This window comes from Vanessa tameamea, chromosome 22, assembly GCF_037043105.1.
Source record: "Vanessa tameamea isolate UH-Manoa-2023 chromosome 22, ilVanTame1 primary haplotype, whole genome shotgun sequence".
NCBI lineage: Eukaryota > Metazoa > Arthropoda > Insecta > Lepidoptera > Nymphalidae > Vanessa > Vanessa tameamea.
In genome coordinates this window covers 4,250,128-4,267,347 of record NC_087330.1, presented here as the reverse complement: position 1 = coordinate 4,267,347, position 17,220 = coordinate 4,250,128, and the positions used below count along the sequence as shown (strand labels likewise).

The following is a 17,220-nucleotide window of genomic DNA, read 5'->3' as shown; positions in this document are numbered from 1 at the left end:
TGTTAAGGATTGAAAGGTGAGTGAGACAGTGTAACTACAGGTACAAGGGATATAATGTCTTAGATTTCATGTGGTGGTGCATTGGCGATGTAGGGAAGGGTTAATTTCTGACGGCGTCACCAGGTGGCTTGGCTATCTTTGGTAGCCGGACGAGCTCTTTGTTCGTATAAAAAAACCTATTGCATCAACATCACACGATCAATCTCAATGTTAGTTTGAACTCACGTGATTTTTTAATTTTATTTTGTATCTATAAACTAAAATACGCTAATAAAGTGACTTGATCGCCTAATCCCAAAAAGATACCATGTTTATTTAGCTCGGTTTTCTGAAAAGCGCCACTTTAAACTCGGGTGGTTTGGATAAAGTTGAAGATTGAAAGGGTGCAACGCCCCCCCCCCCCCCCTAATAATTTATATAACCTTCAAATTTCAAGTAACTCTGTACTTCAGCATCATGATAGTCAGTCACTTCCTTGTATGTATTGACTTTCGTACTAATGAGGAGCTAATCAAAAAATCTTTCTCAAGTTGTCGCTGGAACGTTCAACAGCCGCCTATTATTCTCGTAAATTGTAAACACGGCACGGCGAACTCTAATATATTCGCGATCTACCTTCAACCAACCTGTAGTTGACCCATATACTGAAAATGCATGTAGTTTATTATGTATGGAAACGGAACCGTCTTGAGACAAGCTGCTTTTCTGACTGCGAGATAAAATATTGCCCGTTGAAAATGTTCAAATACTAGCGAACGTGTAATATTTTACCGCTTCTCGTGTTTTATAAGGATTTGTTAAGGATAAAAATTAACTGAGGATTTTACGTACTACGCTTCGAAAAGTTCCTTCGTAATATATGTTTTACGGTAAAAAAATTGTTTTCATTCCAATTAAGATTTAAAAATTGTTATTTATTTATCGAGTTTTTTTTTGTGAAATACATAAATATTTCTTTGATTGATAACGTTTTAATTATAAGTATGGCAACATTAGCTAAAACGTCTTTTATGACGTGAGTTTATAAGAGTGTCTCACTTCCATTTGCAAAGATGGTTTCAAAATTGTATTTATGTCTATTTTTAACAAAGATGTTTTTCACATTTGTGAAATGTATGATTCACTGTCAAATATGAAGTTCATACTGAAAGAGATTTTGTATATAAAGAAAATATTCTATTCATTAAAATATATATGTAGAGTTCTTAACTCATTTCTTGCTGAATTGGAGGAGAAGGAAACTGACATATGTATATCTGGCATGTGCCTCCACCAAACAGGACTGCAGCAACGTTTCCTTTTGAGGTGTGGTGATATTAGCTCAGCAGTTGGACATTTGAGGGTTAAGGGCTTTTGTCAGGATATTTATCGACGTGTTGATTTGGTTGATTAAGTTAGCTACTTTCTATCACTTTTTGAGTAATAACATTTAATTATACAGTTTTATTTTTAATTTTATGACTTTGATTTAACTTTATATTGATAATAAGTATGACGGGCAAATGGCCCACCTGATGGTAAGCGATTCTCACTGCATAGACATAAGAAACCCAATGCGCCACCAAGCTTGGAAACTAAGATTTTATGCCCATCGTGCTTATAACTGCACTGACTCACATAACCTTCAAACCAGAACACATCTATACTAACGTATTGTTTGTTGGCGGTAGAATATCTGATGAGTGGGTGGTACCTAACCAGACGGGCTTGCACAAAGTCCCACTGCTAAGACTACACAGCTTTATAATTTGAAATTGTGTGAATATAACATCCCATGAAATGATAGTCATGAATTATTACTGAAAAACTCAAGAGTTAAAAGTTATTGAGTAAATAATGATAATAAATCAAGCCCTCGACGACACAATTTTTCCGCCATTTTTCAGGGCATCTGTGTTTTATGACCAATTAAATGTGTCTGGTTATAACGTGAACCATATGATATGCTGCCTCTATTGCAATATCAATGTGGCGCTATACAATACTTGCTGGAACCATATTTGAATTGGAACTTTACATTTATACATATATGACAAAACGTCGTTTCGCTTGTCGTTTCTAAAAGCATATTTTCACGTAAAAATATAATACAGAAATTCATATGTTTATTTTTTCTTAAAAACAGACTCCTCAAAAATTCAGTATTCGAGCCCAGTTCTTTTTTCAAAACGACATTACCATAACGTAAAAAAAAAGTAAGTGCGCAAAAATGTTAACATCATTTATTAAATAAACCTTTCACTGCGCGAAAATATGACAGTGATAAAGCAACAAGTCCCTTTTTGCCACATTTGAGGCCATATTTCGTCGCTGCACCGTCTAGGGGGACGATAGGGAGAGATTGGGAGGTACGTGTCGCGGTCTCTCCGCCATAATTATTTCATACTTTGCATTTCGCGTTCCGAATAGAGAAACAATCGTATCCGAACGACGACGTATTTTTCCGTCTGACTGCGCGGGGTGGAGATTTAGGATTCCCTTCCTCCATGCTATAAACGCTTTGTAGTACGCAAATGTTTTTAACGTAGAGGACGTTGCTGTATAATAATAATAAATAACAACTAAATGTACCGATGTTGGATAAAACAACAACAACGAATTTCTCGTTATGTAGTGTAAAAGAAATTCATAGACAAATAGTTCAGAACAAAACACGGATATTACATTTTTTGAATTTGTATTACGAATTTTATACAGACAAATTACGCATTTGAAAATTTGGTGATGAATTCGATTCGAAGTTATCACTCGTGAAAAGTAAAATTGTTATTGCTATTGTAACTTCACAATTACAATGTAATTTCAGACAGTACAATGTAATTTCGACTCCGAACTTTGACTCTGATACGTTATACTATAAAATCATATGAATCATAATAGTTGTGTAGATAATTAAATAATTTACAAATCCTTAACTAACGCAGACCAGCGAACTACTGAATGCCTACATAATGTATTAATTTTAGTCTAGGTATATAACAAAATATATACGGAACTGTCATTTTCTATACTCAATCGTACTCAGCTCTATTTTTCCCGTTCTCAATAAACACAGCCCTGTTTCAGATGTCTTTGTTTGTCGTACGGTAGTCCACATAGGACTTTTGTTTTGTGGTACTATCGCCGTTATGTCTAAATGTATAAGGACCATGATCGTTTCAATCAGCTTTTTTGTGCCTATTCGTGATACGTCACACGCAAATGCACACGCCGCGCAATGAAAATGCGCTTCGTTTTTGTGTATTTTTTTAGACTGCAGTTAAAATCTATTGTTATTCTGTCATTTTTAGTTGCTAATATCTACAGAATATTTACTGATTATATGTAATTTCATTTATCGTACGTATTTTTTTCTGTCAGAAGTAAAAAAAAAAAATATCCGAGTGCCGCGCGATTTTGATTTTCTAGCAAAAATAATAGAGTACTACCACACCGAGATGCGTTTGAAATGTGCAATAAGCAATTAAACCGAATTCTCTTAATAAGAAAATATAGATAAGTTATTATAACGTTATATGCCAGTAATTACACTGATCCATTCACCTTTCGAAACGAAACAGCAACGAAATAATTGAACTTTGGCGCTGGAGTAACTAATCCTCGATGACTTCTTTGAAGTGCTTGCAAACAACACTAAAATAGCTACCCGTAAACGTCACACTGAAGTGAAAACTCTCCTATTCTCCGGATCTTATTTCAACGCAGCTCCAATATGGTTTTGGTGTGACAGAATTTCTTCAGTCATATGCACTTCACGGAATAAATAATAAAAAAATAATTTGTGGTGTACACGAAAACTCGACGGTGCTTGACCGAATATGGACTGTATAAGTTTTACGTATAAAAAAAAACCCTACCAGTGAAGTTGAATATTGGAAAAGTTGCTTACAAATCATTTATTTCAATAAAATCTCTTATTGGCAGACGCGAGCACACTAGTTTGTAAAAATGTATTCGTTCACAAATATAGATAAAAGTTAAATGTATTTGTGTTTTGGATATTTATTGACATGATACTCGATAGCTGGATGACGTCTTGAAAAACAACCATCATAATTGGTGTCAAGTAATTTTCTTGTCTTATCAAATCATAACAGTACACTTCTCAACGAAATGTTTGACCATTAATCACGTTTTTTAAATGTTGCTAACGGAAAATAGTTATGTAGCCAATCTCTTGGAGAGATAAATATTTATTATGATATTAATAGAGATTATCTAAAATGATTGCATAATAAAAAAGAACTAATGTATTTTTTGTTAGTTAGAATAAGCTCTTAACGTACTCTTCAAAGGTAGAGGAGGTCGCAACCCTCTAGATATTTACAGGTTGTTTCTTCACATCATGTCACATAAGGATTATATGTTTTTTTTACCACTTCCTAACGATATTTTTACACTCGAAATAAAAGGTATTCTATGTGTTCTTTGTCCTCCAACTTATAAACTAGTTTGTTTATTTAATTGAATCCTTCAATAGTCCGGAGTCTCTCGTTTTGAAATATATCCATTGTTTTCAGCTCGATGATAACGACGATGCTATTTAATTAATACTTATCGATCGTTTTGTTAAGTCCTCTTTAATTTATTAATCTTTAATTCCTCTTTATTATTGGTATTAAAATGTTACTTTTTCAATAGACGTAGTATTTTTTACGGTCAAGTGTTTCTAAGCTGAATTCTTGAAAATGAAAAGTTTCGTATTAAAAGCGGAATTAAAGCTGCTGCATTTGCTGCCAGTGAACATCAGAAAGTGAAATAAAAAGTGGAACGTACAAAAGAAAAGGGTGCTGAGGAACAGAAATATAAAGATAAGATGTCTCACTAAAATGATTAAGATTCACATTCGAAGATCTCATTTGTCATTTTTCTGCTTTCATATAATCTTGAGATCATTTCATAGATGTGATTTCTTTCAATATTATGATATTGAAATATATATCAATACTGCCATCTTTGTTAAAGTATGTTCACGTTGTATATAAGCTGTTGCTGCTGTTCAAGCATTATCTTCAATCCTGTTCTTGAAGTGCCGATTCCCACATTGAGCTGTTTACGTGCATATTTAAGGCCGTGGATTCCGTGAGCCTGGCCAGATTGTTGCCGGGAAGCGGGATTACTTCGCTGAACCGAAAATAATTAATTATAGCGCTCTTGTGTTACTTAGTCTCATCGTGTTTCTACTTCGACCGTTTTACTTCTAATCATTTTAATAGTTTCTTATACATCTTCAATTATGTTTATTGAACAATTGGCCATAATCAATTTATAATTTATACATAAATGTTTAAGTGCAATTGGTGAACTGTTTAAACACGCAGGCAAATCGAACAGAAATATATCATTTGTAACAATGATGGTATATTAATTAAAGTTGTGGAACAAAATTCTATTACTTTGAATCCCGTGAGAAATTTCCTTATGATGCCGAAATATTACCTGCACCTGCTTAGTAGAAGGGCAAGAGCGAATAAAAGGCTACCCTTAACAAAGATCTAGTTGAACAGAGGTCGTCGAAATTACAAGGGATCTGTTTTAATGTACTGAATGCGTTTTCAGTTTTAAATTTAATTTTAACCATCTAGTGTCAACTCTCCGAATGATTTTGTAGTCCTGTATTTTGGTATTTTTTTTTTTTATTTTACTATTAGTTGATATATAAGTTATTTTTTCATATATTATGTCTTCTATAGTTTTAAATGATTTCGAAATTAGTATTCGCTATTTATCTTCGTAAATGTAAATGTTTTTTGTGTAATTACATAATATATATTATTGATAAATAATTGCTAAGAAAATAAAGCTACAAAGTATGCTCAGCTTCGTTCCCCCGTTGGTCCTAAATTTCCCCCTGCCTCTCCCCCGGGATCATCCGCCTATTTCCGCTTGGGCCGACGCAACCGCTCCACTTGTCATGAAATTTGGGTCACCGCGTATTAGTTATCTATATGGAATTCACTTAATAGCCAATAAAGAGATTCTTCTGCAAGGACTTATACTGCGTCGAAATTTTTGATTGATTCTCCTAATAAGGTCAAGACCAAGAGTATGTAACAATGACAATTTAGCTAATTTGCATTTAAAACGCATTACCTATTAATTATTTCATAGCGATCTTAACGAAAACTTATTCCTAGATTTATAAGTTTGTAATGCTTTTAAGAAATCTTTACGAGCAATTTACTGCGACAGTTTACCGAACAGTGCGCATATGCTAATTGATGTCAGAGTTTATTTTAGTACCGTGTTTCGTACACAATTTAGAGTAATAAACATAAACCGTTACGCTCAGAGTGTTGATGAATTAAATGCTATGATGTCTGGGTGATAGGACTGTAATTATGATAATGGTCGTTGTACGAAACATTGACATTGTCGGACACTTGAAAGTCTAATGATGTTTATGGTGTAATTCAATAAGCGGAAAAAACATACTTTTCCGTTCACTACGTCACAGCTGTTTCGCGGAACTCACCGCAAAAACCTCGACGAACCAATACATTCATCAAACGAAGAACGCTTCTTAATCCGACCAAAATTTAGAGCCACACACCGTCTTGCTTGTCCGTCTTTAAATAAAGGAAAAGGTAGCTTACTTCGGGATGATAAAGTCCATTTCCAAAAGGTACATGTTTCTTACAATATTCAAGACTTCAAAAGGAGTCATTCGCCATAAAGCGAGCGATCTTTTAGCGACTTCATAACGTTTACGATAAGGTACACATTCGAAATTCGCGTCGTCCGCAATATCAACAATTTTCAATTTAACTAAGAATGAGTACACAAAGGTTTGATCGAATTCGAAATCGTGTGATTTTGTATTAAGGTTAATTTTTGTTTGTCATAAATGGGTATAGGACATGAAATTTACGGTCGGTTACTAAAAGCGGCGCCCGGCTCATTTCAAGGAGCGATACCTCCGTCTTTGTTGATACAATTCTCAAACGTTTCGACTTACGTTGGTATATATTATGCATTTGAAATAAAAAAAAGTACTTAAAGACATGCTATTTTAGAAATTTAGAGATAACACTTTATTAAATAGTATTCGATACATTTTAATGAACGACTTCAAAGCAATTATGGTAATTTTGATTATTATTATAAAATTATCGCCTTGTCATTAACAAAGAACGATCAACTCGAATACGTAAGAAAGGTTCACGCTGCAACATCGGATTATTTGGAACGTTTACAACATAATAGAGAGCATTAGTCCGATCCACTTTTGACATCATTATCTGTGTAGTCGACTCACGATAACCTGCGAGCGGTGTACGTCGCACCCGCCCCGCCTCAAGCGGCAGTCGCGCACTACGTCGCATGCCGTTTGGACGTCTGCGGTGCTTTCGTCCATTCAACTGAAAGATCACCACTTTTGGCGGGTATTCGCACGGACGCGAACGAACGTGACGTGACTCGGAATGCGCGCGTGTTGTCAACGCGCGCGACTCGCCGTCACAGTGAAATCTGTGACTCGGAACACTTGGATTGCAGTGTTGGATTGTTGTATGGAATAGTGCTCTGTGGAGTTTTTTGTAAGAACATGCGGATGGATGCGGTGTCCATGATGTTGACTCATGCATGACGCGCTTGATCGCTGGAACTAGGATTTTTTACGATGAACTGTTCGCTTGTTTCGTTAATTATTTTAGTGTACATAATCGAATCAATCATTTTTGATAATACGTTTAGAGGATTAGGTTAAACGTTTTTGAAAACATCTAATTAAATCATATTGAGAAACAAATAAGAATGTCGGGTGAAACAAAGAAATTTCATATGGAAAGACGTTCTGCTGATACATTTTTAGATTTTTTAGTCATTCATTTTGTGTCAAATGTATCTCACGTCTTTTAATTCATCATACCTTTCTAAATAAATGTTACGATTTGTAATGACAATGCGCATTGCATTGTTTGTTATTTGGGATTTCTTTGTTATGTCATAATACGAATGTTTAGTGTATACTATAATCCATTATTTATTAGGAAATGCAGAAATGAACGTTTCGTGTTGTTATTTGATTGATTAAAAGTTATCAATATTAAACAAAGTCTCTTACGAAAAACAAGTAAAGAAAAATTCAAGGAATTGTTTTTGTGACACAAAGACCTCTGTATCAAGATTATATAATTTATTTAAAGGTCACGATAATGGTCTAAACGAAATAATGACTCAATATAACTTTGTCACTTTAGTTAATACTAGCTGCCCGTGTCGACGACGACGTACGGGTGAATTTCATAGAAACTGTTTCTATTTTCCCCTTTAAGGTTGAAAATCATCTTTTAACAGATGCACACTCTGTAAAATAAACTTAAGTTACAAATTTCAGCTTTTTACCTGTGCATTTAAAGTCAGTCAGGATAAACTTTGTACAGATTAGCCTCGGAAATTAATTGAAAATAAAAATGATCCGAATCATGAATGTTATTAGCTAACAAGACTTAGAGCTAATTGTAATGCAAATTAATTTTGATAAAAAAAAAAACTGTCTAATTTAAATGTCCCATTAAAATCAACTAAACAGTAGATCTATCCGTCCGATGTCCTTTGTCAGGTAATCTTTCTATCTCGTTTATATTTCTAAGAAGTGTTGTCTACGTATCTCGTTAAAGTAAATTATTAGGGTTCCTTGTCCGGTACAGTATAAGCTAAATACTTATCGGTGATGTTAATGCTGACAATGCTATAACAATCGTAACTAGAATAAGATGGTATCGTCAAATCTAGTGACAAGGCAATCACTTCGACCTCGGTCTAAAGTGGGTTAATGTATTTGAAATGTAGAGCGGGCAAGATTTGGCTCTAATAGAAGTTTCCTCGTATACACCGAGAATCGAGAAAACCTTGACTGACATATTTAATTACGATGTTTTCACCCGTATCAGCGCTTAATACCGTTTAACAGTCGATTTTCACCATCGTAAACATCAATTATGATTCGTTCATTTTGTTTTAATTTAACTTCATCAATAATTCTAGATATAACAATGTATTTCAACAGGCACCTATCAATCACGTGCGAAAGTACCCGCGTAATGGCTCCTCCTGACCCTTATGAAAAACACCACATTCTATTCACCGCGTATTCGTTAAATAAAGCAAAAAGTTTTTATCGAGAACGAAGCTATTCATCATTGACCAATAGGAAAATTCAAACTATCGTTCCCTAAATTAAGATTACTTGCGTTTCCGAACGTATACGACGCTAGGCATTTATATTCAGCTATTCGTGTAATAGATATGTATTATCCGAAATAACCTTCTAAGTTAGATTAATTATTTTGTAACACGTCATTTGAGACTTGCTATATAAAATGTTATACACTTTTAATGAGATCAAAGCTTTTACCAAAATATGCCTAAGTGACATATATTTTTTTTAAATCTTACCAAATCTATTGTTATCTATGGTAGTGGTTCAGGTGACTGGGCTTTGTGCAATCCCGACTGGGTAGGTAACGGAAACTCATCATATTTTCTACCGCCAAACAGCAATAATTAGTATTGGTGTGTTCCGGTATAAAGAGTTAGTGAGTAAGTGTACAGGCACAAGCGTCAAAACATCTCAGTTCCGAAGGATTTGTTAAAATCTTTTACGGCGCCAACATCTTTAGGCAGTGAAAACTACTTATCATCAAGCCCGTTTTCCAGTCTGCCTAAATATGATATAAAAGAAAAATGCCATAATCTCGATTTTGAATATTTGCATAGTAGTCGAATTACATCATGTAGATGAAACAAATCCTGTCATAGTTTACCCCGCCCCCTTTAATTCTATAAATCGATGGCTAAACAGCGCAATGTGGTATATTATTAATATATTATTGCATACTTTATATACAGGGTTATTGGTAATTCGACGTATTCCCGTTAGGAGGTGATAGGGGTGACTATTTGCGATAATTTAAACCCCCATATGCAAAAGTGAACCATTTTTGAGTTATCACGTTTTTTAGATTTAGTCAAAATTGCAACTTCAAAAAATTATTAAAAAAAAAAAAAGTTTCGATTAAAATCTACTTTTTTCTTCTGATTTATAAAAACGATTAAACACTGGATATTTTTCAATATTTAAACAATAATTATCGGTCCAAATTTAAAAATGCGAGACGGAAAACGATATTATTTCAATATATTTTTTATTTTTTTCCCTCAAATATGCCTGAAAAACAAAAAAAAAACATTATGTAACTTGTCCTGCAGATTATTTTAAAAACGTAATCGTTTAATTAGCTTTCCGAAAATGTATAAAAACTAGGAATTTATTTCAAAGTAACCCAAATAAAATGATCAGAAAGAACGCTGGTGGAAATTCGTATTCGAACATGACCGAATTCGTACTAAAGGAATTCCCACAAAATTGATTTAAAAATATAACCAATGTAAAAAAACTTACTTATTTACTTAACTTACTTACTTACTTAATACAAATTTAAAATTAAATTTAGTTACATAAACGGTTCAGTAGCTAAGTTACAATTAAGATGTTTTGTATTATCATTTTAATCCTGTCTTATCATTTTAATCCTGTGCACGTTATTTACGAAGAGGATGCTGAAAGAAGAGTTGCTTATACAGTGTTTAATCATTTTTATAAATCAGAAGAAAAAAGTAGATTTTAATCGAAACTTTTTTTTTAATAAACTTTTGAAGTTACAATTGTAACTTATTTTGAAAAAATATAAAAAACGTGATAACTCAAAAATGGTTCACTTTTGCATCGTGCATATGGGGGTTAAAATTATCGCAAATAGTCACCCCTATCACCTCCTAACGGGAATACGTCGAATTACCAATAACCCTGTATATATATAATAATTTGAATATTTCACTTACATTTTGCCAGCTCCAACTTTTAATTTCCTTGTAAATCAAATACCCGTTTGCGAAGTAAATACCAAAGAAGGAAAACGTTGAATTTAAAACAAGTATTTCCTTCTAACTTTTATGATTTAATTTGAATTACTTTAGATCCAAATTGTTAATTAATTTCGGCCTAATTCCGAAGTTTTAGCAACTTTAAGGGGATGTAAGAGGACATTTTTTTTTTGAGAAGGAAAATGTTTATACGAAATCAATATGATTTTAATTCGTTTCCAGCGATAAAGCGAAGCATGACATGAATATTAACCGATTGGTTTACATCGATTTAGAGCACCGTGTATAATGGAAAATTTGTTTCACAGTAATCAACTAATTCGGATTGTTTCGTTTGACGAACGGTCCCGAAGAAAATGTTCGTACGTGGTGTAGATTAAAACTAATAGTGAAATATTGAGTGCAAATTATATTATATAGTGTTCTAAGACTTCTTCAAGATTTCGTTCAGTGGTAATAAGGTTAAAGGGATTGCTGGTATGCATATGTGCTATGAGAGACCCGGAGTGGTCACCGCCTTGAACGGAGGCGTCGGGTAAGGATATTTTTTATACCTACAATATGTCTTTTTTATGTCTAAAATGCTAAAGTAAGTTTTTTCTTTGTTACGTTTTCACATCTTAACTGCGAAACCAATTATTGAATTTTGTATACGCTTTGCCAGGGTATAGAAAAGGACCTAACTTCTCCCAGAAAGGTGAAACCGCGAGCTACACTAGTCATTTTGCATTAATAGCTGTGAAATTGTGTTTGTCTTAAAATTAAATTAATTTTTTAGAAAATGTATTTGATTTCAAATAAAGTACTTATATCTCAACGGAACAAAGTAGAGATAGCAAAACAATAACCGCGGTATGTTTATATTTTATGGCACATAAACGCAGAACTCGCCTTAGAGCGTCGTAATCGTGTAATAAAATAAGAAAATTAATTACACCATGGCCCCATAAGGCCCCTTAAGACCATCACAGAAAGTTATATTTTAAATTCGTCAGTTTTTTCTCAATGACTCGCGTATCTTTTTATCTTTAGAGTGTTTTGTATTGTAGTTTTTGTTATTTTTTGTTACCGTCAAAATCCGATATTGTATATCCTTTTTTATGCGACTGCGGTAACTGCAAAAGGCGGGTTTAATTATTTTTGCGATTGACGTGTCGAGTTTGAATCATAGATCTTCATTAGTTACGGCTTTATGCTAAAATGGTTCAAACTTTACGTAGACTTTATAAAAAAGAACACCTATCATAATCGGACCGTATTTTGCGGAAATGCTACAACCCACAAAAACGCTAAGAGAAAACCATTTATATTGCGACCTATTCGACCCTTTTGTTTATTATAATTTAAAGACATTTCATAACATTAGATAAAATCTCAAAAACTTTTATGTTTATCTGGTTTGGAACATCTCTGCATGACCCGGTGCAAGCGAGCAATTAATCATATAAATGAGGTTTTATATTTTGTATATATATAATTGAAAATCCTTTTATCAAAGTTATAATGAAAATATAAATCTGGTGTTAAACGCTGAACAATGTGGGTTTACATAATAATTTACCTAACAGCTATTAATGATTTAGCCGGAATAATGCATGACGCCGTTCGCTTCGTCAACATCGTGGACTTGTGAAAGTTATTAGCAAGCGATATTAGACCTTATACATTTCTAAATGGGACGTAAATGGCTTGATGCTTTTGATTTTGTGATTTAAAACAGTGGTTTTAGCTGTTCTTTCGCATGTCACAGAAAAAGACTGACAGCATTTTTGTTACTTTAGTTCGTAAAAAATTTCCATTGAAACATATAAGATATATAACTAAGTAAACAACTCTTTAAAATTATTTAAGATTTGGATCGGAGATAAAGAGGAATGATATTAATCAAATCAAATCAAATCAAAAAATCTTTATTTGGATATACACATTTTACAGATCATAGAAATATAATATATTAAACATATTTCTCTTTACCGGACCAGAATCATAATATATATACCTAGGTAAATACATTCCAACTCGGTATTCCTTTACCGGGAGTCCGTTATTTAAAAAAAAAATCCGGTAATGTCCTACCGCAGGACAAAAACCTCGCCTCGCAATAAGTATTGAAATATATGCTTTTTTTACTGTTGAACATGAGACAAGTACACGAAAACATAATGGTGCTTATCCGGATTTGATCTCGTGGTTAAGATTCAGTTTTTATGCACTCGATCACTTCAACTCCTTTCATTAAAAAAAAAATATATCGAAAAAATTATTAAACCCTAAAGAAAAGTAATATAAAAGAGAATTCAATCATGTTATTAAGATATAATTACAAAATGAGATAATTATTAACAAGTCCTCTTATCGTTTGGCTTTCGTAATATTTAGTGAAGTGTACGTGCCGATGTGCTCCTTTTCCTACGTGTTCTCGACTTAAACGTAATCCAATAAGCTGGATCGGTAGCTCGAGTCAACCATCTTGCCGTTGTGTTACTCGATACTAGTTAAATAGTGTCGAACTCCTAATGTTTCCTTGTTTGTATTGTGTTTATTATATACTAGTTATTTTTCAATTTTGCGGATTGAAGAAACAAACTTGTTTTATTTTGTCGAGTTTATTTTCTCTTTTTAAAGGCCTTTAAATATTTTGTGTTCTCCTTATAAGCGAAGTGCACTTGCAAATTTTTGTCTTGTAGCGTTTGAGATCCTCAATAAATAAAATGTAAAGATTAGGACATTGTGTTGTACCATTTACTGACCCCTGCGAAACAGTTACAATTTGCCAAAAAACAACGCACAAGCTAATGTCATTTTCAATAATCGACCAATGAAAACGCGCGAGTTCGCCAACCACCACCTAGTGTTGCTACAGTTGATAATTTAAATATTGTTTTTTATAAACATATATCGAACGCATATTTTATCAAAAACATATATTGTAAGTTAAACATAAGATTGGTCTAACAGCATCACGAGCCAAGATTCTAAAGTTCGAGAAGCGGTTGTAATTACGGTCATTACTCTTTTTTATTTCAGTAAGTTGGCAATCATCTGACCCGTCAAATGAAATAATGTATCCATACAAATTAGTCTTGAAATATCATATGTACAGCGATTAGGTACATTTTCAATAATATTTTCTACAGCGTCATAATATACTTAATATTCGAAGTGTCAGTAGATCTATATTCACGAAGGCGCGCCGCTCCACAGTAAATCAATATGTTTTACATTAAATATAATATGTATTTTCTTCTGTCTTCTGTTCTCTCCGAGTGTCACTCATAGTAATGCATGTCAATATTACTTTACCTTGAAGGGCGCGTATTCTAATTTCGTAAATTAAAAAAAAATCTTAGAAATTCATTGATATAACATTATAACTGAATACTTAAACGTAAGCATACACTAGTCAGAAGTAATATATATTCTAAGGCAAAGTTAGAAAAGTTCCGACTTGAACTGGTACTTTTGTCACATCCAATTACTGAATGCTAAACGTTTTTTAATAAACGTGTTAATTATAATTAAAATATTTTAAAAATAGCTGAAATCCCAAATGTATACGAAACAAAAGGAAAGGTTTGTTCTTTTAAAAGTATTTTTTGTTGTTTGTTTAACGCGAACCGTGGACAGAGGAATAATGGTGTTGTTTACAAATATTTAAATGTTGACAGTTTGTCATAAAAGCAGTTTAATTGATGAAACGGATTTGTTGTATTTCAATAAGTAATCTTGTCATTTATAATATTCTTTCAAAGTGATAAAAGAATTGTGAAAATGTAATTGTAATATAATAAAATCTAAACGTTATTGAAATATAATTTAAACAGAACGTAGTGGAAACATGCCAGATACTTTAAAAATGTGTAAAAATTGTTCTTAAAATATTACAAACTGTTAAACTATTCTACTTCGAATATCAGTAACTAAATAAACGATTTAATATCGAATAATATTTAATAACGAAATCACAACTGCGTTAAATTTATGTAATATTAATATTAAATGTAAATTAGAAGCTATTGGAAGATTCTGCGTCCGCCCATACACGGCAATGACCAAACAAAATGTGCAATTTAACCAATTACGACGCTAAACTGATTATAAAACGACTCGAATTAATGCATCCGGGCAAACCGGCCACCTTTCGTATGTACAATTTTAACCTGTATCATAATAGCAATAAGGTCGAACAAACTTTATTTAACGTAGAGGACATCGTGCCGAGATATAAGCAAAAAAACCAGCCAGTGAAGGCGCTAGAATTGTTTACAGTGATCATAATTCAAAGAAAGAAGAACAAAAAACTGGAAAATGTCGGCCGTTTAATGTAATAAGTACAGGATAGATTGCATAATAAAATTTAATTATAGTCTAATTCGCACTGAATATATATTTACTGCTTTAATTATTTGCGCGAAAATAAAAACCACAATGAAATATGTATCACTTTCGTAAACATTGTTTTTTACTTTAAATGTTAGAAAATATCACACACGAACAAAATCACAAACCGTGTACAGAAAAATGACAAACCTACGATTGTTTGAACTACAAATTGTCAGTCTCTTAGTTAATTGAATAAGATAATTACAGTTGTTTCTAAAACGCTACCCGGTTGATAAATGAATGTTATAGACGAGTAGACGGGCACGATAATTAAACAAGCCGTGAAGGCTGAAGTCTAAAGTCTGGAGTTAGGCGCTGTTGTTTAAAAGCTCCGACTGTTTGCGTATTGCTCATTTTTGCTGCTTTACCTTCTTTTTATGATAGAAAATGCATTATTATTTACCCCACGGGTTGCTCTGTTTATGCTCATAATTTCTGGCTCACTTCTGCTCCGTAATTGTAATACAGTAAATAATTTACGACTTGACTCTAATTGTAACGTTTCTTAGATATATTTATTACCATAAAGCAGAAAAGTTCGTCTTCACGTCCACAAATGGATGTTATTTGTTTAAAGCTACTGGAGGCTTCTCGCTGCGGACGTTGACCCGCAGTGCTCCCCACGCCTACGTTGTCAACTTGTGGTCTAATAGTATTAAGTATATATTCGTCTTTATCATCATAATCATCATCATAAAACGCTTTGTATTCAAGTTTAAATGAAGTAATCTCTAATCGAATGTATCGTTTAATCTTTGGCTGATATTTATAAGAATATCTTTTAGATTTGATATTTGTAAATATATCACGTGATGGTTAATTGTGCGATTGCTAATTCTGCGCGTGCCCACTATGTGTTATCGTATGACATTGTGTTCATTATCGGAGCGATAAAATTGATGTCCTCGGAAAAATAAAAAGTCAACGACCGCTCAGCTGCCAGGAGTTCGATTGTATTTGTAGAAATTATTTTTTTATCGCTCTTGTTAATCTCACGTATTTTGTTGAATCGTTAAAAAATATAAATATTATATAGCTAGTTATAATTTAGTGATGCAGTAATGTTATTGTCTCTCTTCCACTTATAATTATTAGCGTTTGACTGACTGAGAGAACCTGATTTAAAAGTCATAAAATAATATTAATAGCTTAGCTAATAGGAATTAAATGCTAATATTGGAGATATGAACGTTTCTTTCTTCGAATGCTGGAACAGACGTGAGTGGCTGTGTCGCTATGGTGTTTTTATTTATTTCAAAGGGAGCGTATTAAAATGTCCTCTAGTCTCTTGAATTTCGGTCGATGACCTAAAGAGGGTGACTTTACAAGTACGCGAGGGGATTGATAAAGAATATAAAATGTCCGTACTATTTTTAATATGTAACATTAACAATGTTCGACTGTATTGATAACGTTATTATGTTTTGGATCAGTTATGTTGTTCTATTTAAATAAACGTCGCGTCACTCTGCGTATTATAACAATTTTATAACAATATATTTTTATGAATTTCAAAATATTCGCTTTACTTTTATACAAAACTGTATTTATAATTAGCGTTTAAGCATAATTTATCCATTTGAGTTGAAATTTTTCCGTTACTACAATCGTTTGCACTTATGTGCTATGTTTTACATCGATATACAATATGTGACGGAACGGATAAAATTGTTTATCGTAAAATTAGAGAGCAGCCTGCCTGCCTACTTGGACTAGAATCTGAAGAATGAGTCTTAACTGTACAATCATGTATATCGTGTAAGTGTTGTTACTATTTTGACTTGCATGGCGGTTAATGAATAATCAAAATATGCATCATTCTTTATGCGTTTTCATTGGATGAGAATACTAAGAGGCATTGTGTAAAATACTGATAAATGTGAAGCAGTGAATAACAGTAGGGAACAGTTGTGTCCTCGTTTTGAAGTTTTAATACCAGTATTAATGAAA

The 17,220-nt window shown here is 33.0% G+C and overlaps 1 protein-coding gene across 5 annotated transcripts in view; it reads left to right on the top strand.

The window, feature by feature from the left end:
- Positions 1–17,220, top strand: part of LOC113391485 (AF4/FMR2 family member lilli) — a 217,213-nt gene that overhangs the window by 98,876 nt on the left and 101,117 nt on the right. Inside the window, exons 1-2 of one of the 5 annotated variants that reach the window (XM_026627460.2) lie at positions 7,317–7,538; positions 11,196–11,422. The exons of the other annotated variants lie outside the window; for them this stretch is intronic. Of the exons in view, the coding sequence (XP_026483245.1) occupies positions 11,367–11,422 (56 nt within the window). The 5' untranslated portion in view covers positions 7,317–7,538; positions 11,196–11,366. Of the gene's footprint in view, positions 1–7,316; positions 7,539–11,195; positions 11,423–17,220 lie in introns of those variants that run through there. 5 annotated transcript variants of the gene reach the window in all.